This window comes from Anser anser, assembly GCF_964211835.1.
Source record: "Anser anser genome assembly, chromosome: 21".
In the NCBI taxonomy this organism is placed as follows: Eukaryota; Metazoa; Chordata; class Aves; order Anseriformes; family Anatidae; genus Anser; species Anser anser.
The window spans coordinates 9,184,941-9,205,389 of record NC_139742.1 but is presented as its reverse complement, the minus strand read 5'-3'; the positions used below and the strand labels follow the sequence as shown (position 1 = coordinate 9,205,389).

Sequence of the window (20,449 nt, the reverse complement as noted above, 5' to 3'; positions counted from 1 at the left end):
CTTACTGCTGCAGAGATGGGCTGTGCCATTAGAAATGTTGACAAGGAATAAAGTTCACTGTTTCCTAAGTGGCCACAGGATGTTTCCACCCCAATCAAGGGAGCATTTACTTGCCTATTTACTGGGCGAGGCCTGGCACTTGCAGAGGGATTGCAGCATTGCGAAACCCAAGGAGGACGGAGGAGAGGTGGTGGCTTGGGGCTGCTCCTCAAACGAGGTGGCTGCAACCCCTGGGGATGCTCTGGGTGCCCCAGGGTACCCAAAGGCACCTGACAGTGCAGTGTCCTCCATGCGAGCCCACCTCATCGCCAGGTTCCCCCTCAGGGCCCTATAAAATGAACCAGAGACGTAGCCCCTGCCGGGCTGGCCTCGAGGCAGAGAAGGAAAACCGAGGGAAAAGAGGTTTCAAAAGTTGGGTTTCCTTCTCCTCCAAAAAGCTGGAAGAGGGAAGGTTCTTAAATGATTCAGGATTACAGAGGAGAGCTGCTGCCGGCCAACCCAGCGCTGCTCCCCCGAAGCCGCGTGCTCCACTTAGTTTTGCCTCCGAGGACGCCTGAGCGAGCCCGGCTGACGCTCTTAGCTAAATTTTAATACTTAAATATTTCATGGGCAGCTGTTCTCCGCAGGCCGCTCTCACCACTCAATAATAGATGGAGCCACAGCTTAAAAGACTTGGGGGAGGTTATCTGAGGCCCCGGCACAGGCGCTTGGAGCAGGGAGCCCACGGGGGCTGCTCCTGGTGCTGAGCTGCGGGGTCCTGATAAAGCCCAGGACACGACGGGGTCTGCTCACACCCCACGAGCGGCCCCACAAGGATGCAGCTCGGGGCCGCCCACGATAAGCACCAACGGAGAGGAGAGAACATCAGGTCAGAAAGCCTCCGGTTCAGCTTTCCTTAGCTGTCTTTTCAAGAGAAAAGGAAACCTTGAATTATTGTTTGGGGTTTTGTTTCCGCCCCACAAAAGGAAAAGGCAGCTTTTTGTCTGCATCCAGTCCTTCCCTGCCATCTCTGCAGAAAGCCTCCATTTCAAAGCCCGCTACAGAGACACGTCCCTCCGCTCATCCACGCTCTCAAGAGGCCCTGGAGACCCTCTTCAAAACCACGTTTTTTGTGTTCGCCAGAGAGGGCCCCCAGCCAGCTCCAGGAACCCCCCCAGCCCCAAAAACCTCCCCCAGGAGGCTGGCGGCAGCCGTCCGCCGAGGCCATGGGACTTGCCCGAGCCTGGAGCGAGGCCAACAGGAGAACAAAACCCCCCCGAAGGCTCCCTTCCTAGCCTCTCGCTGTAATCACGAGACAAAACACGCCTATAAACTCGTATTTCGGTAAAACTAGAAGGGTGGAAAACCCACACCAGTGAACGGCGCGGCTTCATCGCCCCAAAATCACTGCGGCCAAGGACTGCAGAGGGGTTGCAAGAGGGACAGGGTATCTGTATATACGCAGTGATACTGGTTGACAGACAACAAGAAATTGCAGAAATTCTAAGATTCATGCATTTGGGCAACAGTCGGTGTTATTAAACAGAGTGACAGCTGGTGTTTGCGTGGTGAGAAGGAAACAGCGATCCCATCATCGTCCCACTCCGGAGCCCTTCTTCTACCTCCTCCTGAAGCAACCTGTGCAGCCCTTGGGCTGAGCTAGTTCCTACGTTTCGAGATGAGGAGCACCTGGCTCTTAAAGCATTTTGCTGCCCGATTTCAAAGGCATTTATGTGGGGGCATGCACGTTCCAAACAGGAGAGAAGCCAGAAATTCACCCAGGTGGAGCAGCAGCGTCCCTGCTACAGAGGCCGATAACACAAGGTCAGAGGAGAGCAGCGAGAGGAGCACACACCCTGCAGGGCCTTCCCCTCTAAAATTCCCTATAAAAGTGCATTCCAGGGAAACAAGAGGAACTTTAAAACTGCCAGGGATTTCAGCATCCCGGGCCTGCTCGGGTTCAGCTGCACAGCTCACCCGCTCACCCTGCTCTCTCCGTAATTCCTGACCTCTGCAAGTCCAGGTTGGTTTTTCTCACTGCCGAGCTGAGTGCTGGGTACCGCAGACAAATGCCAAGGTCTCTTTTTTTCTTCTCCCTGTTTTATCCTTCACACCGAGTTTGCCATTTGCTGGAAGCGGCTTCCCAAGTCCCACTGACAACCTGCCTGCCCCTTTGTTTCAGGGAGCATTGAGCCAAAGCCCTTTTAATCACTTATCTGATGACTGGAGCTACACAAAGAGCTTCACACCTAAAATGCATCCTCCTCAAGTCTGCTCTTGCTTTCCTGCTCGCCCCAGTCTTTGTGCATAACCTGCCAGCAGCTGGGGCTTGCAAAGACGACCCTTTTCCCAGCTAACCGCTTGCAACCTCCCAACGCCTCCGTTCCTGCAGACCCCCTGCAGCATAAGGAAATTTAAAATAAACCCAAAGACTTTTATTTTCATCTTGGTGGGTGGGAGAGGGAGGGTGATATATTTTTCTCCTCCTTCTGGTTTTAATTATGATCAAACGTCGTCGTTCGATGAAATTTCGTGGAGCCCCAAGCCCCCTTGCCTTTTCAAGTCCCAGCTCGGGAGGAACCCAGCGCACATCTCCGAGCGCCTCGCTCATCCGCGAGGAAGCCGGGCCATTTTTCAGCCGATTGGCAGCTGGTGCAACATTTTGGATCACGTTCAGCAACGCGTCCCTTGGGGCTTTTTAAATCCTATTTAGCGATTGAATTATCAGAGGCTATTACTCAGAACCAGCTAACGGCTTGCGAGTTGCCGGGACCTAAATCTCAGCGCGATACCCGTCACCGGTGGGGATGCGGCGCCCGCGGGGCTGCACTCACCTGCTCGGAGCAGGATGACCTGGTCGTCCAGGGGCAGCTCGGAGAAGTGGGGGATCCTCTTGGCCCACTCCACCAGGGTGAAGAGCTGCTTGTCGGCTGCCTGGCATATGTTCGTCACCGGGTCATTGGGCTGCAAAGAGAAGGAGATTGAAAGGCTCAGGAAAAGGGAGGAGAGGAGAGGCTGGAGGAGCAGCGAAGGGGTTTGCTGCCTCCCTGCTGCGGGAAAAGGCCCTGAATCTGGGAGACCCCACAAGTGGATGTTTGGAGTTACAGGGAAAGGAGGTGGCTTGGCTTCACCTCCGCATGCCTTTCGCTGGTTTTAGTGAGCTTCAGAACAGGACCCAGGTGTGCTGAGATCCAGCATCCATCACACCAACCAAGAGACCAGCTCACTCCACGCGGGCACCATCTGCCAGGACGGGACCCCGTGGCCGTGCAGCGTGCACGTTCCCATTGCCAGCACCTCCCAGCCCCACCAAACAGCAACGGAGGGGGCATTACAGAAAAAGAGAAAAACCCTTCCCTTTGAAATATTATCCAGTAACAAAAACCATCTGCTCTCAAGGAGGACAGTCAGCCTAAACACACCAAATCCCTGTTTAAAGGAACTGCTAACAGCTCAAGTGGGCTCATGATTAGGAACTGGAAGAGACCGTCTAACCCTGGCGAAGACAGACCTCGCTAGTCCAAGTGTGTATATATGGTTTACCTCTCCGGACAGGGATGTATGAGCCCCTCCACACATCCCGCTGTAATCCCTCCTGATACCTAGCAGCTTTGATCGTGCAATTATTTTTCTTCCATGTCCTTAAAAGAGCAGTTTCAAACCCGGAGGAGGAGCGTTTACTGCACCTCTGGATCGCGCGGGGACGGAGCATGGAATGCGCACAGCCGAGGCAGGAGCTGACCCTGCACCAGCTCCCCCTGCAACCAGCCCAGCTTCAGCAGGATGAGGCCATTCCCCTCCTGCTGGCCCCGTACCCAAGCACCCCTCCCAGCAGGGCAGAGGTGCTTGCTGCTCACCGGGTGGCACAGAGGGAGCAGGAGGTGGGGATGCCACCGCAACGCACATGTCACCAGCGATGTGCTGGTCCCCACGGGACTGAAAAGGAAAAAGGAAGGAGGTTGGAGAATAAATCATCCTGGAGGTAATCGCTTCTTCTTCTTGCTTCCCTTGCTGGCTGTGTTACAAGAGAGCTGACCGAGCACTCGCAAACCAAAGGGAGGCGAGAAATGCTGCTCTGAGAAAGGGAAAAAGTCCAAGGCACACAATACCTCCCTCTGCTCCACAGAGCCATTCCCAGGGACCCCTGCCTGGGTCACTGCACCGTCCCCTGGCAGCAAACGCCACCTCTATGCCTCAGTAGCCAGCATCTCCCCTTCTCCAGGCTTAAAATAACCAGCATCTGGCAAGCATGGGGGCACCCGCCTTCGAAGTATTTTCACCTGTTGCTTGCAGAGATGGATGGCATGGGCTGGCGTTCAGCAGTGCAGCTGCAGAGCAGGGAGATCGTTAAGGGGATTTTCCCCTCCTCACTCCAGCAGCTCCCCAAAGGGTGCAGCCACAGGCAGGTCTTACTCTGGGGGAGCTGGGGCTCATCCGTGGGGAAGGAGAAGTGAGCCAGGCCTGGGCTCTTCCCCAGGAGAGGAAGGGAAGGAGGGCAGGATTTCCTCTGGACAACAGGAAAAGCCTAAGCTGGGTGCGAGGAGGAGCTCTGCAGGAGCTTTTCACTGGAAGCACGGGGAATGGCAGCACCCAGAGGTGTTTGCAGGAGAGCTGGGAGGGGGCACCCTGCACTGACTGCGGCTCAGCCCAGCGTAACCATACCGTTAGCACTGGGGACCAGAGCTGGCCTGGGAGAGGGGCTGCAAGGAGCCCCCAGGTTCGGTCAGCGGCTGGCTGGAGATCCTGGATCCCGTGGGGCAGGAGAAGGATGGAGCCCTGCATGCCCCGGAGCAGGACACGACTTTGGGGAGACCGCGTGCTCCTGCCGAACCTGACCCGTGGGGCGACAGGTGGCTGCAGAGGGGTATTTTAGGAAAGTTGGATGTTTTTCCCAAAGGATTGCTTCTGGGCAGGTCGCCTCTAGCACTCGCCTTGACGCAGCAAGCCAAGCTCTGGTCCCACAGCCCCGGCTGTAGCCCCGGTGCTCCGCAAGCAGCACGAGCTGTGCTTGGTTCTCGGCACCACCCAAAGCCTCAGCGAGGGGCCCGGCCTTTAATTACACCTCAGATCGCAGTTCCTGGAACCACCGCGGGGCTTCCTGGCAGAATTTTAATTGCTGTAGCTTGAGAGGCAGCTAAAAGTGTCATCCCCACGGGCTGAAGGGCCCCGCTTGAATCCAGGACGGGATCTACGGCGTGGTGCTAGAAACCATCCCCGTGCACAGCAAGCAAATCCCCTCCTGCAGTAAATAGCAAGGGCACGGTGCCGGAGTGTGACAGAAGGAAAGGACACGCGGGCACCTGATCCTTCTGGAAAACTGGAGCTTGGAGACATCTTCCAGAAAACTGTGACTTGAAACCAGCTGCTAAAGGCCAATTAAGAGCTAATGGGAATAACATCTCTCAGTTACAGGCTCTGCTTTTCAGTGGCCAGGAGCCCATCCAGGGTGGTGATTTCGTTGCAGGAGCCCAGACCCTCAGCTCCTGGAGTGCAGGGGCAGAGGCGAAGCCGCCCTCGCGCCCCGTCTTGCTGCCCAGGGACTGCCCTGCTCCCGTGGGTCAGGGGGTGACACAAGGATTTTGGGGACACAACATGGACGAATCCTGCAGCAACAGTCACCGAAAGCTTGTGGGAATCTCCCAGGGGCTTTATCCCTTTTGCCACGGTCAGCAGCCTGCCAGCTCTCCCAATTAGCAGCTATTTGCGGCGGCTGAAGAGCTGTTACTGGGGGCTCGTGGGTGCAATTAGGAGTGTTTCAGTGATGCTTATCGAAATGCCGAGGCTTGGCACTGCCCTAGAACCACAGGCCCACCCCTGCCCGCCCCTTTTATCGGCTCCAATAACCGTGCCAAAGCCCCACGGCGGGTGCCACGCTCTGCTAGGTGGCCAAAACCAGCGCCAGCGCCAGCCCGCAAAGCCAAGGGGGGACGATGGCAGGAAGGTGACAGTCACGGAGATGAGACCGGCTGGGAGAGGAAGGTGTTAGCTCTGTCTGTGTGCTGCCACCTCCATCCCAGCCAGGCACAGCACGGTGGAAACGTCCTCGCAAGCTTGCCCTTGCTTGGTCCTTGCTCCCCAGCTCGCTGGCAGCGCTCAGAGCAGACGTACAAAGGTGCAGGGGCACAAATAAAAGGACCCACCGCACCAGGCTAATGGGAAACAGCTTGTATTTTACCCCGTGTCTATTAGGGACTGAATTTGCCTGCCTTTCCACCACGTCGGCCCTCTGGGGAGGGCTGGGAGGAGGGCAGCTCCTCCGTCTTGCCTCGCCTCATCCGGTGGCCTCGTCCCTGCGAGCTGCTGATCTCATACATCTGCTAAACCTGCTACAAATGTCACCTCATCGACAGAAGCCGCTCGACAATAACAGGGCATTTCAACAAGCCTCCTGCTTCTATTTAGATGCAACACACATCCTTGTTCACAGTAATGCGTGTTGAATTATGCAGGAACCAGCTTTCAATTTGCTACAAGAGGCTGAGGAGACGCAGTGCCAGACGAAGCCATTTATTTCACCTCGCTCTCTGGGGTTTGTTTTCAAGTCAGCACAACGCTGCCTACAACCAGAGCCTTTCCCAGCCCTCCGCTAACCACGGCGGGGCTGCTTTCCTCCAAAAAAGCTGCTTTCCTCCCAAAAAAGCTCCGCAGAGGCAGGTGAGCACCTCGCCCTCAGTCTGCCTCTGGAGAGCTTCACACGAGTCCTCCCTGCCCTTAGCAAGAAGCCTTACACAGCAAAAAGCTTCACTTAACGACCCAGCCACGAAGTCCCCTTGCAGGTAAAGGCCAAAGAGAGCATCTCACAGAAGCAGCCGAGACTTAGATCCCTGCACGGAGCAGCCTGGCTCCAAGATCTGCTAAGCCCTGCTAGATGCGGTGTTTTGGCTCAGTCCTCCGGCCTCCCATGAAGTAAGAGACAAAGTACTATCGTAGCAGAAAATAAACACTGCAGAGGCCTTCTGTCTCCCAGAAATTTCATCGTCTCAGCCCCACAGATGCCCAGCACGGAGCGATAGGAAAAGCAGAGGGGTATTTCCCCACATGTTCCTGCTCTCCTGGTCGAGCTGCCTGCTCACCCAGCCCAGCTGCATCCCATGCCCCCTGCCCAGCAGCAAGCCTGGCACTAGCTCCAGCGGGGTTTTGGGGTGATTTAAGCCGTCTGCAGCCCCAGCTGACACCCTGCAGCAGCAGTGCCCCTTGCTGCTTCCCCCGTGCCTGCCAGAAGGCATCGCCGTGGGCAAATGGGAAATCAAGCACGTGCAGCGGACCCCAGCCCCAAAGCACTTACACAGTGGTGCATGACAATTTATTTTCTTTCTCTCCCCCTCCCTTCTCTTTTCTTTCAGGCTTCCAGTCCCTTGGTATGGTAGGGGTGGGGGGAATTAGCCTAAATGTACTTTCTCTGCAATAAGGATCTTTACGAGGGCTTCGTCCATGGTCTGCCCTAGGAGCCAAATTCCAGATAGGCTGGCTCTCACGTTCGGAGGTAGCTGCTTTGCAGGGAGGCCTTTTCAAAGCAAGGCTATAACCTGCTGATAAAGGAATCTAAGAAAGCACAGCAAGACAGTTTCCCACCTCACAGCCTCCCACTCTTTCCTATTCCATCAGCTCTCTCCTCCCTGCACAAGGTCCCGTTAGAGCCCCGCTGCTTCCAGCAGGCCCGGTTATAATACAAGCTCCCAAATGCGAAGGGAACTTGAGAGCAAACTTCTGCAGGTTTTCTCTTCTTACAGGCAAGCAGCTGTATAATTCGGCATCTGGAAAGTCACACCCCGTTTTACAGCCCTTATCTCTTTGCACTTCAGCCACAAAGGTCTGTTTACAGGCTTGACTGGACTATGAGCTCATCAGAGCAGGGGCTGTCTTCCTGCTTTTTAGCACTGCTGGCTGTTAACTAAAGCAAAATCTTTCCTTTGAGTCCTTTTAATTACGCCTTACAGCACATGTTCCTCTCTGCAGCTGAAGACAGAGCACCCTTCGCTGTGTCTGAGACAGGAAAGTACCAGCACTGCCGGCTGCACAGGGCAGGGCTTTGCTTTCCTCGGCCTTTCACCTGAGCTCATCTGCATTTCGGAGCCCTGCACAGCTCTTCTCCCCAAAATTAACCCTGCCCCGACCCAGGCTCGCTGCTGTGCTGGTGCTACGCCAGTGCTGAGCCCCCCCCATGCTCGCCCTGCCCCGTGTGCCGGGATGGGGCCCAGGGGACAGAGGTGTCTCACCGAGCTCGGCGTCAAGCCCATGTTCGCTTCAATGTACGTCTCTGTCTTGGGCTCCACGGCGAGTTCAGCTTCCAAGATTTTTTCCACGGGCATGTCCTCGTTGGCGCTACTTGTGGACTCCACCTCGTTCTCGTTGCGGTCTTTCCCCCGCTGCCTCTCCTCCTGGACAGCTGGAAACGGACAGAAAAAGGACAGCGTCAGCCCGGGGCTCCCGGCCACGGTGTCGTGGTCGAGCTGGGACCCTGAAGCTCCAGGGAGCCTTGAAAACCCAGAGCATCCTCAGTCCTTGTGACCTGCAGGAGCGCACACACGTTAGCTGCCTTGTTCTCCAACCCGACCTCGCCACCACCGTGCTCAGTGCGGGTCAGGCTTGGGAAGTCCCAGGGTGGGCACTGCTGTGGGGAAAGAAAATGAGGAGGTGAACTGATAGCATAAGGGAACCCTAAAGAAAATAGAATTTGTCCATCTCCTGAGCCTGTCGGTGCTGCGTTTCCACGGAGGTCACGCCTTGCCTCTAGCGCCCTGGGGCAGCAGCGATGCCAAGGAGCGCCGCGGGGCTCCGCAGGACGCTGCCACCGTGGGAGCAGCCGCCGGCAGCAGGGATCTGCTCTCACGCGCCCCATGCAAACCCTGATCCAGCCTTCGTCTCAGGGCAGTTTCCAAACCGACAGGAGAGACCTGTCCCAAAGCCTGTGCAAGGAGTAACCTAGCCAGAAGCACGTCACGTGCCGATGAGTTCATGTCTACGAGCACCCAGATGAAAAGGGCTCGTTAGATGCTAATAACATTCTTATTAACCAGCTCCTTTTGAAACCGGCACGGAGCTTTCACTAAACCTGGAAAGCAGCTCCAAGCAGACAGTTACACGGGTAACCATCTCTTTCTCAATCCTAAAGTTACATGCCCTAAATCCCCTGCTTGTCCACACCCCACTGCTGCCCAGCACAGCGCGGTGGGAACCGCTGGAGCAAGAGGAGTTTGCACCGCTTGTCACCAGAGACAACTTCCCCGGCTCTTTGTTCAGGACTGAACGAGGCACTCAGTAACGTAAAAGGCCTGCTATTTATTATCAATTATCCTAACACTTTACGTCTTTGCTGAATTTGAACCTGGTTATGTGAGCAGCAGGGGCACAGGCATTGTTCCAGCGACACCGGAGCTGCACAAGGAGACCCTTAGGGAACTGGTGAAACCAGCTCTATGCCAACCACCAGGATAAAATCTATAACACAAAACTTATTTCTTAAAAGCCAGGAAATTAAAACACGTGCTAAAGGAGCCCTGTACAGACACTGGTCGCATTATCTCCTCGCCAGCCCGGTCGGTGAGGGCTGCCCTCCTGCCGCGGCGCTGCAGCCTGCGGTTTGCTGCACGCCAACGGGACGTTTTGTTTGCTGGCAGAAAGCTCTCAGGCACGAAGTAAGAGGTTATTTTTGCAAGCTGCTCTTAGGTTCACAGGCTGCAGAGGCTCCCCAGGCCCACACAGTGTTTTCAGCTTGGCTGACCAGGGCCAGGTAGACTGCTGCTGGTGAAGCTCAGATCTGCGACGTGGCTCTGGTCCATCTGGACCTTGTCTGGCTCAGATTCTTCTCTTTACTTTCTCAGGCCAACAGCAAATCCTGATGAAATTTCTCCCCACACCCACCCACACTCCTGTTTTCTCAGTCATAAAAAGACCAGACATTTTTGCTTAATGCCAGCCCTTCCTCAACAGCACAGATGCCCCGGTGCTCCTCTGGGCACATTAGAAGAGATAAAACAGCTACTGGACAACAGAAAAGCCTGAGAGAAAGGCAAACTTGGAAAACGGGATTTTATAAAACGACTCAAATGCCAAAGACCTGATGCCCAGGTGCACAGGACACACAGGTGGAGGTACAAAGTGTGGTTCCTGGCTCTGCGCGCGGCTGCCTGACACCAGTTTCCACCAGTGGGACCAGCCCGAGATGCATCCCCCAGCTCAGCTGCCAGGGCTGGGCCGGACATCGGCATTTGTGGGGAAGTGCTGCAGGGGTCTGCAGGTACAGCAGCTACTTAAAGCCTTAAATCTGCAGATCTCAGCCCCACCAACACCAACAGTCACATTCCTGGATGTGCAGAGTCAGATTTACTGCAAGGGTTTTGGGGAGAGTGACTCTTATAGGGCACGCGACGGGACTTGCTAGCGATGGGGCTGAATCCAGCTGATATAAATGATAGATGGAAGAGAGGTGGCAGGATGGTGCTCTTTCTTAGGAGAGGTGCTGAGGGACACGTCCCTGTGTCAGACATACAGGGATCATTTCTTCAAATATAGGAAAAAAAAAACAGTAGGTGGGGCAGGGGGGAGGAAAGAGGGAGCAAGGATTCAAGCAAATCATTTACTTTTTTTGTTACTAATATTATGCAGTATGGGATTTTTTGTGTGAAGGCAAATCTTCAGCAGTGAGGAAGAAATAAAGACCTCACCACAAAGACCTAGGACCGGATCTCTGGAGTCCACTCCCCACTCCCACCAGGGATTAATCAAAAAAAGCCCCACGGTGGAGCTGACAAGAAAAAAAAAAGAATTCAAATGGGCTTAATTTGGAGCTGCGTTTCTTTGTGGCTTTGTTATTTGGTTTTGTTTATCTTAAAAAATAAAAAATAAAAAATAAAAAATAAAAAATAAAAAATAAAAAATAAAAAATAAAAAATAAAAAAAAGAAAGGAATATAAACGTGGTAGCTGCATGGCAGCTTGTCTGGCAGTACTGAAATACCTTGTTCTTCTCGGCTTGCCAGAAGTCTTGGGGGCCGGGATGGATGGTGCTCCATCCCTGTAACACAGTAAAATTTAGAAAGATCATTATATCGTTTGGTTCTCGTTGCTTCTGCTGGATTTCTGTCCCTTCCTCTCACGGATGTTGTAAGCTCATGGGGTTGGCTGTTTCTCCAGGTACAAAGGTTTAAAAACAAAAAACTAGAGGGGTTCCGTGACCGGCTCCTCCAACCCGAATTCTCCCTGGTGACACAATCAACATATATTTAAGAAAAAATAAATATTCCCAACCGTGGAGAGGCCCCAAGGTGCTTCTCCCTCTTGTCTCCTATGTGATGCTTCGCAGGACCAGCAAGGTCAGGCTACGCAGCACGGTAACTCAGGGGACCTGGCGCTGCTGGCTCCCTCCTCTTGCTCAGCATCCATTTCCCCTCCACGCTGCGACTTTGTGCTTGGCTGGGGGTAAGGAGAATCCAGCTGCTATTCAGGAGCACCTTGAGAAGAGGGTTAAATAACCCTGCAATAACCAGGCACTCGATTGCGTGACCCACAAGGACCTTTCCAAACTGCAGCTGGGTTTTTTTTTTTCCTCTTTTCTGGTGACAACGAGGCGAGGGGCTGGCAACACCTCCCTGCTGCCCAGGCTCTCCCGTCTCCCACCACATTATTACAGCCTCGACAGCGAGCACCGAGCTCCTCTCGGCATGGACAGGCTGCTCAGGACAGACCACAGGGCTGGTCTGCGATGGAAGCAGCGAGACCACCCAAAGAAGCCGTGTCCTCGTCCCCTGCCACCCTCACCGCCCCGGCTGCACGCTCTTAGCACTGTGAGGGTCCCGCCGACGCCGATTTCTGTATTTAGGGTGACACAGAGGGGCAGGTTTGTCCCCAGAGCAGGGCCGAGCTGTTGTTGCACCAGCCCCGTACAACATGCTGTGTCCTCAGAGACCAGCTTCCGCGGGCCCTTCTGTGTCGACGGCCGTGCCGATGCTTTTATTTCTCTTCAAGGAGACTCGTATGGTTGAGAGGTTGTTTTTTTCAGTCTGATTTTCCTAACAGAAGGGAAGCATTTAAAACTTGCAATGCACTTGAGGAGAAAAAAGATGCTGCAGTCGGGGAGCTCTCGGAGGCGGCCGCGCCTCCTCCAGCTATGTCTCAGCCGAGCCAAGGACAGAAGCCTGTGTTTGCCACGGCACCTGATGAAGAGGCGCTCACGTTATTCCGCTTCATTTGGCTTCTTCTTGCCCGAGGCTGGTTGCTGTCATTTTTCATCTCGAGATCCCAAGCCCATCTGCACTCCCCCAAGCCGCGCTACAGCAATATGCGTGCGCTAAGACCACTTCTTGGTGGCTTCTCCCTCTGAAAGAACCAAAATGCCTCACCCCGTGGGCTGCAGAAGAACCTCAGCTGCCCAGGTCCAAGAGCTGATGTGAAAACAATGCAGGATCCACCCGCTGCAGCGACGAGGAAGACTCTGCTGAGAAACCCCTGCTGTCACTGCTCCCCAAGCCTCGTGCCCCTGCCAGCGAGCCCCTGCTCTCTGAGCCGTGCGAATGCCCCGGGATCCCCGTCCTCGGGCAGAAGGTTTCTCTCCTTTTCAAGCTTCTGGCTGGTGAAGAGAAATCTGATGCTGTGATCTGCAGCCTAATTAGCTTGGAGAAAGAGAAAGATTTCGAGTGCAAGCTCTGCTTCTGAAGCCTGGTGAGAGATGCAAGCAGAAAACCAACTTGGTGTTTCCGACGCTGATTCAGCAGCATTTTGCTGAAGAGCTCAGACCCGTGCAAAGGGTGCTGAGCACAGGGCTGTGGGCTCCTGCCACGGCCAAAGCCACGGGCACCCCAACCTGCTGTCCCCGTGCTCGGGACCCCCGAGCTTCTGTGCTTAAGGGATTTTAACGTAGGAAGCCAGAGGCACAGAGGGAATGGGGCTTTCCACCGAGGCAGTGGCCGAGGTGCCCCCATCAGCAGCGGTGTCAGAGGCGCGCTTGTTTGCTCGGAGAGAGCTGCAGGCTCCGGCGGCTTGTAATTACCCTGCCTCAGGAGAGAGGAGGGCTTGTGTCTGAGACAAAACCCTCTCCTTCCAGGAACAATAACATGGGCGACTGGCTGGGCTTTGTTCCTTTTCTCGGGGGATGAGGGGGAAGAATAATTCACTCCCACCAGAACGTAACTGGATGGGTCTTTCTCTGGGGGACGGATCCGGTGAGTGGCACACTGAGGGCAGGCAACGGCGCTCAACCTTGTCCCTGGTCAGTGCAAAAACCACGGCAGATGATGGCAGAAGAGGCACACGGGGCTCATGCCCCTTTCCAGACCACTCCAACCCAGGCAGATTTCGGGGACCCTGGCAGATTTTCGGTCCTGGCCCCGTCACCAGGAGGCCCAAGGTTCCCAGGGCACGTGGCTGCGCCCATTTCACAGACGGGCAGCTGAGGCCCCACGTGCCCAGCCCAGCCTCACTGGAGCACTGGGAGGTGAGGGTGGCCTCCACACCCAGCCCTCTGCCTTTCAGAAGACCTGACCCAGCTGCTTCGGATGCTGTCCTGCTAGTGGGGTGCCCCGGCTCGCCTCCGTCCTCTTGGAGAGCCCGGTGGCTCTGGTGGCCTCCAAGACCCAAACCTGCTCCGTCTTCCCCGAGCCTACAAGTGGGTGGCTGCTTTATTTATGAAGTGCTGGGGGGAGGGTTATTGGGGATTTCCGTTTCACCGGCGGTGGAATTTATTGGGCTCTGCTGCCTTTTTATGAAGCTGCATCTCAGCCGTGCATCAGAGGCATCTTGAAGTGCTTACGCCTGAGGTACCTGTTTATATTGAAAATGCCACGATGGCCGAGGAAACCAGTTCCGACCGTGTTCCTTCTGCTTCGCCCTCGTGTAGCTGTGCCTCCCTTTTCTCAAACATGCAGCTTTTTATTGTCGCGAGCAACCTCAAAAGCTGCGTTACGGGAAATAAACGGCGGCGCTTTCTTCAACGTTTCACTTGAATATTATGTTTGCTATTGTTAAGACAGGCAAAATATAGCTGCGATGCTAAGAAATGTAACATCAGGGAAATGGAGTGTTAAAGAGCGGATTGAGACATTTGCATGCAGTCAGTCTGCACAGGGAACGGCTTCAGAAAACAAAAGCCAAAAGGAGCGGCTCACTTCACTCTCAGAACCTGGACACGGCAAAGTATAACATGGCTAAGGCAGTGAGAGAAAATCATAAACCAAAACCTTTTTCTCAACCTTCAAAGTATCCTTCAAAACAACAACAACGAAAAAAAAAAAAACCACAACAGCATCATTTAACCAGCTGGTTTAAAGAGCAGCTCTTTAAAAGGATATAAGAAACAAGCTCATTAAGCTGAAAAGCATTTTCCATTCCAAAATTACTACTAAAAATAACCGTGCTCTTGAACTCTGCCCCTTCGCTGGGGTATGGCCACTTGCCTGCTTTTGCGTTCACTCGGAAGAGCGGGCGGGAGACCCGAATTCCTGCTCTTTTTTCCCCGGACTCCTCTCGCTCCTTTTTGCCCCGAGGATGCTCCGGGAGCTGGGGCTGGAGGTGTGGGGGCTGCGGAGATGCAGCGGGGGGGGGGTTTGGGCACAGATCAGTGAGCGCTGTGCTAGTGCGGGAGCTGAGCTCCGAGTGAGTCCCGGCCGAAGCTGGAGGACACTTGGGTCCCCCTGGACCGAGGGAGCGGTCGGGGCAGCTCCCAGGAGACGTGCTGAGGTTCTGCAGGCAGAAAGCTTCCCGCAGGGCTGAGCAGTGAGCCCACCCCGGGTTAAGACCCTCAGCCCTGCAGGAGCTCAGGGTAACGAGGTCCTGGAGCCAGCGAGGGACGTCCTGTGTCCTCCGAGCGCTGCTGCATCGCGCCTTGGAGGCTGCTGGAGGCCACCACCGCCACGTTATGGCTTTGGGGCCGCGCCGGGGGTCACCGCCACGGCTTCTTGGCGGAGATGCACCACCAGCCAGCCACCCCAGCCGGCCTCGGTCTCGGCAGGGCGAGCGGAGAGCCGCGGGCTGCCCGGGGAAGGGAAGGAGCGGCGGGGGCGGAGGGGGCCGGGCTGCGCCGGTTCCCAACGGGGGCTCCCTGCGAGCTGCCGCGGGAGCATGGGAAAGGGCTCCTCGCTGCTGCTTCCTGCTCCTGGCGCCGGCAATGCGGGGCTGGGACCCCAGTGCAGGAGAAAACAGCACTGCTAACACTGCTAACCCAGGGCCAGGGGGTTTGCAGGCTCGGGTGACCCCGCTCAGCTCCGAAGCTAACCCCAGCTAACGGCCCCACATGCAAGTTGCCATTACCCCAAGACCCTCGGTGTTTACTCCCAGCTCAACGGAACTTTCCGCTTTTTCCCTTAAAATGGACGGCTGCTGATACGCAGAGCCTCTAACGCTGTTCTGCTAACCAAGACCCACCTCAGACCCTAATCAGGAACAGATCAAGCAGAGACTTGGCCTTCTGGATGCAAACAGCCACCCCCACAACAATAATCCCTGCATTAGTCAAGATCCCTGATGGTAATCTCACTTCTGTTGACTATCCGGTATTCAGTGGGAGACAGAGTAGGAAAACCAAAGGCTCGCACAGCTGGCAGTAATTCACAGGGGAAAAATGCTCCCAGTCGCTTATTTATTATAGCTTCAGTACCTCGGAATCCACAAGGCATCAGCATCTATCTCATCCTTCCCTTAACAGGGAGCAGCAAGAGGTGCACAGTCCAGGGGGAATCCTCCACTTCCACAGGCTTTCACCCCTTGAAGCCAATATCCCCCGGACCTGGCTGGAAAAGAAAAGGCTCCCGGCACAGAAGCAGTGCCCTGTCCTTCCAGGAGCACATCCCAAATTCCCTTCACCGCAGGCACGCTGCCTCCGCTGCCCTGGCCAGGGATCCCCCCTGGAGCACATGGTTAGGGTCCGGCTGCCCTTTGCACAAGCACCTGGAGCCCCCCGGGTGCTGGGAGCAGCTTTAAACAACCCATCAGCTACGTAAGGAGCCTTTTAACCCTCCTTGCACAGGGTTTTTGCGCAAGCCCTTCAGCCCTCGTCTTCCCAGTGCAGCTCCGCAGGTCACAGCAGCGCTCGCTGCCACACAGGATGCGTTTTAGTTCTTCACCAGAGCTCTTAGTCCTTAGTTTAGAGGGTTTTACTGCACTTCCACGACATCCAAATACCTTTGGGCTACAGGAGAGAGACTTTCCCAGCAGGAGTCTGGTATGCATTTATGTAGCTATAAATTAGGTCTCCAGAGCAAGATATTTTTTAAGGAAATGAGGCCCATTACCCCGGCTGTTACTTAAAAGATGTAACAGTTTACACCAGAGGATAAAAAGCCAGCTTTGTTGTAAGCCAGCATCTGGGCAAAAGGAATTACCGCGCAGGATTTAGCCCCAAGCTGCTCCCCAAAAGAGAGGCGGCGTGGAGACATCAGGGCTGCTGTAGGGATAAGGCCAAGGCTGCTGGCTGGCCCTGCAGGACAGCAGTGAGCTGGGATGGATGTACTGGGAAGGAGATATTCTGCTGGCACATCAGGAGGGTAATCCCATGTGAAATCCGGGAGCTTCTCAAAACCAAAGCTTAGCAAGCTCCAACTTCTCTCTTTCAGGTCTAAAACAGCCCTGGGACATCTCCAAACCTGGCAGGAGACACTGAACTGCCAGGCTTATAACAGGAGAGATCTTCATCTGGGAACCAGGGCAGTTATCCCAGCTTTCCCTACACGGGGTTTTTACCCCAAACACCCACTGGCTGCCAACACACCGGGATTTTCCCCTTCTCCAGAGCTCTCCTCGTGCACCGCCGGCAGCAGATCAGCCCGCACCGCCTGAGCGCACTTGTGGAGTTATGAAGATCCCATCTGTCACACTTTTAAATAATTGGCTGATCGTTACGAATTCATTCGGTATTCATTGTGATAATGTTAATCAAGATGAATTAATAGAGTCCTCCTACTGTACGCGCTCCCCGGGGAATTCCACCGCCACTTAGAAATTAATTAATAGGGCTATAATTTTAATGGTGCTGCCCATGCAATCCCCACTAATGGTAGGCACGAGGCAGGTGCCCGACGACAGGAGATCAGCGCGGGCGAGCCGAGGGGAAGGAGACGAGCAGGCTCGCAAATGGCCACAGGCTCTGCCCAGGTGGATCTGTCTGTAGGGTTTTGCCTTTCCCCTGCGCCACGACCTGCCTGCAGCCCTGCCGTGACCTGCCATGCCGCCGCCTGTCTCCGTGCACTTCTCCTGGATGTGCGTCCTGGGGGTCCGAGCGGGCTGCACCCCCTCTGCCCTTGTGCGCACCAGTTTTCTTCTCCAAGGAGAAGTTTGCCACGGAGAAACCCTCTCTCAAATGAGTATTTGCTGGGGGTGACAGCGGGGAGGGAGCCCGGAGCACCCCGTGCTACACCCAGGGGTGTCTCTCGGAGGTACCCGCCGTGCATGGTGTTCCTAACAAACGCAACGCGTTGCCATCACGTCCACCCCCTCAAACCACACTGCTCCATCAAACGAGGTGTCTGCCTGCAGCCACACGTGGCAGAGCCACCTCCCCGTGCGCAACCCATCGCTGTTTGGGCCAGAAAGCCACGTTTCTCTTCTCCAAAGGATGAAACTCCTTGGGGCCAGGAAGGGCAGGGGTCCGTTTCGTGCTTGGGACAAGACCAAGAGCTCTCCAAAAGGACACGTCGGGAGCACCGCTCACTGCAGTGGGCAGAGGAAGGGCTCTGCCTGCCCGCCCCAGGCCAGGGTGCTCGGAAGATGTAAGGGGAGAAGGCACCAGAGACCTGAGCAGCACCGAGGGGTCATTTTCACATCACCTCTGCTAAAAGCCTGTTCTGCCAGCAGTTTGAAAGAGGTGCAGTCAGCATTTAAAAAGAGCATCGAAGAGAAGCCCTGCCAGGGAGTTTTAGATCCTACATTTAAATTCCAGTAAGGGTAGGGGAGATCTTTTTACAAGACCGAATTTCCTTTATCCTCAAAGTAAGAAAAAAAAAAACAAACAGTATCGCTACTGCTAGGGAATGTTTCTGCGTTAGGGCAGCAGAGCCCTGAGCCGAGGCCGTGTCCGCAGGCAGCCGCGCAGGGCGATAACTCCCCTCACCCCCCCAGCCGCCCCGCGAGAGGTGTGAAAGATAAACAGCGAGCCGCTGGGACGCACCAGCTGCGGGAGCCTCTCCCGGCACGGCGGCGAGGCAGCAGCGCGTTAACCGTGGGCTCTTTGTCTGCACAAAGTCCCCTGCCCAGCTCGGGGTTTGCAGGGCTCAGCATCCCGGGCCGCACAGGATGGGAAGGCAAAGCCAGGCGGCACCGTCTGTCACCCAAAACGTGCCCCGGCAGCTTTCTCACCGGCGTTTGATGGGGTTCTATGGGGAAAGGGAAGCTCTTGGTGCATTTTCTGGTGTAAAACCACTACAAAACGAGGAGAGCAAGCTCCCCGGCAGCGTGCCGGAGCCTCCTGAGGAAGGACAGGTGCCTGCAGGACACGCAGCACCCTTGGGTGCCCGGGCCAGGCTCTCTCTGCCTTACCTTCTCGCTTCATCCCCATGGCAAGACACTTCTGGTAGCGGCAGTACTGGCAGCGGTTGCGCTGGCGCTTGTCGATCAAGCAGTCCTTGTTGTCGCGGCACGTGTAGGTCAGGTCCTTCCGCACCGTGCGCTTGAAGAAGCCTTTGCAGCCCTCGCAGCTGTACACCCCGTAATGTTTACCTGCCGGGGGGGGGATGCGACTTGGGTTAGGGGATGCACCGAGGGTCCCGGGGGCCCAAAGATGCCCCAGGGACCTGCAGCTCTGCCCGGGGCAGTGCCTGGGGGAAGCAAAAGCTTCTTGGCACAGTGACCACGAGCTAAAGAGCAGCGGCTTTGCCTTCGCTTCACCATCAAGATGCCCTCCAGGGGCTTCAGCCCATGCAGAAAAAGCCAGAAAAAGCCCCCACCATTTCTGAATTAAACCAAGGGAGATGCAGCACAGCAAAAATGGGGGCATGTCCCTATCCCCCCTCTTCCCCTGGACACCCCCCGACGCACACGAGGCTCAGCCCGCTCCGCCACGCGCCCCCCGCGCCTCCTCCAGCCTCTGAGCCCGACAGAGCAAGGAGGTGTCCCCAAGGACCTCAAAACCTAGACCCCAGAGCACTTACGGAGCAGAAAGCTTTTAAAATAGCATGAGAATAAAGGGAATTAGCACATCTTTATCTCCCATGAGTGGAGAGGCTCCATGCGAAGCACATCTTTTTATCTGGTGCTATGTGATGAGACCAGCTACGGATCAAAGGATGCGGAGAGAGGGACGCTCAGCTAATGCCTGGCCTTCAGAGGGGCAGCACTGCTTAGGGCCGAGGATAAAACACCGCTGGCTAAGCTGTGACCTGGGGGATTTGTTCCCCCAAGGAGCCGGACAAATTGTTTACTTCTCTTGTTACTGTCAGGGCATGATGAAAAATGGAGAGGTCAAAGAGCCGCACCAAGCACGTCTCACCTGGCTCGTGTCAGCGCCTGCCCGAGAGCAGACAGCCTGGGGAGGCTTTTCTATAGGGTTTTTTTGTCCCCGTCTGCCCCAGCCACGATGCAAACCCTCGCTGTGCTCATCCAGGGCAGCAGCACCGCCCGGCGCAGGGACCAGCCTTACCTGAAGACCTGTCCCCGCAGATGGCACATATGTGCTTGGTGAAGGAGGCCATCGTTCCTGAGGGATGTGCTGGCACTTTGAGGACCCCATTGAGCCCCAGGGGGGGCTTGATGTCTTCTGAGCTGCTGACGGGGTTCATGGGCGAGTTGAGCTGTTGAGACAAAAGCGGGGCACTCAGCAGGGAGCACGTGGGACGTGGGGGCTAGGTTTGAAGTAGGGGACAGTCCTCAAATGGGGACAAGCACAGCTTAAAAACCACGTCCACAGCGCTGAGCCAAGAGGATTTGGGCACCTGAGGCCAGAGACCAAAGCCCAGGTGCTCGTCTGCTGCCCCGGCTCGGAGCAGGGGGACACCGGGTCTCGCTCCCAGCACCTGCCCCATGGGCGATGCTCCGGCGTGGATTAACGCGAGGCTGAGCTCCTTCTGCCCTGCCCAGCACCACGGGACAGCCCGCATCCCCTCGTGCTCACCAGCCACCCCCCTGGTATAAAGGGCAGGGAGGATGCTCGGCAGCGACGGTTCGTGGGAGAGCTGCAGGCTGGGAGCGAGCGCTTGCGGGGATGACGAAGGCCAGGACACGAGCGCTTTAGCTCTGCAATTTATATATATCCTTTTAGCATTAGCTCTCCAAAGGAAAGCTCCGCAGCAAATAAATAGATCCCAGATGCAGCGGGGCCTGGCTCTGCGGAGCTGGCAGGCGTGGGACACTGCTCTGCACTCCGCAGCCTGCCGGCAGCCTCGCTCCGCACCTCCCGTCCCGACCCTGCTGAGCCCGACAGGCGGTGAAGGAAGAGGCGAATTAAAAGCAGCAGCTGGGACATGGGTGCTGGCGAGGATTCCTGGTTTATTTCACAGGCAGGACCCCCTGATCCCCCCCATACACAGGGGGAAACTGAGGCACGGAGCTGTGAG

At 55.7% G+C, this 20,449-nt stretch overlaps 1 protein-coding gene across 6 annotated transcripts in view; it reads right to left on the bottom strand.

Moving 5' to 3' along the window:
* RXRA (retinoid X receptor alpha) overlaps window positions 1-20,449 on the bottom strand; it is a 107,724-nt gene that overhangs the window by 12,044 nt on the left and 75,231 nt on the right. For all 6 annotated transcript variants that reach the window (XM_083807438.1, XM_083807440.1, XM_083807441.1 and 3 more), the window contains exons 3-6: window positions 19,537-19,687; window positions 18,438-18,617; window positions 8,196-8,365; window positions 2,814-2,943 (exon numbers count right to left, since the gene is read on the bottom strand). In XM_083807438.1, coding sequence (XP_083663564.1) covers window positions 2,814-2,943; window positions 8,196-8,365; window positions 18,438-18,617; window positions 19,537-19,687 — 631 coding nt within the window. The remainder of the gene's footprint in view (window positions 1-2,813; window positions 2,944-8,195; window positions 8,366-18,437; window positions 18,618-19,536; window positions 19,688-20,449) is intronic.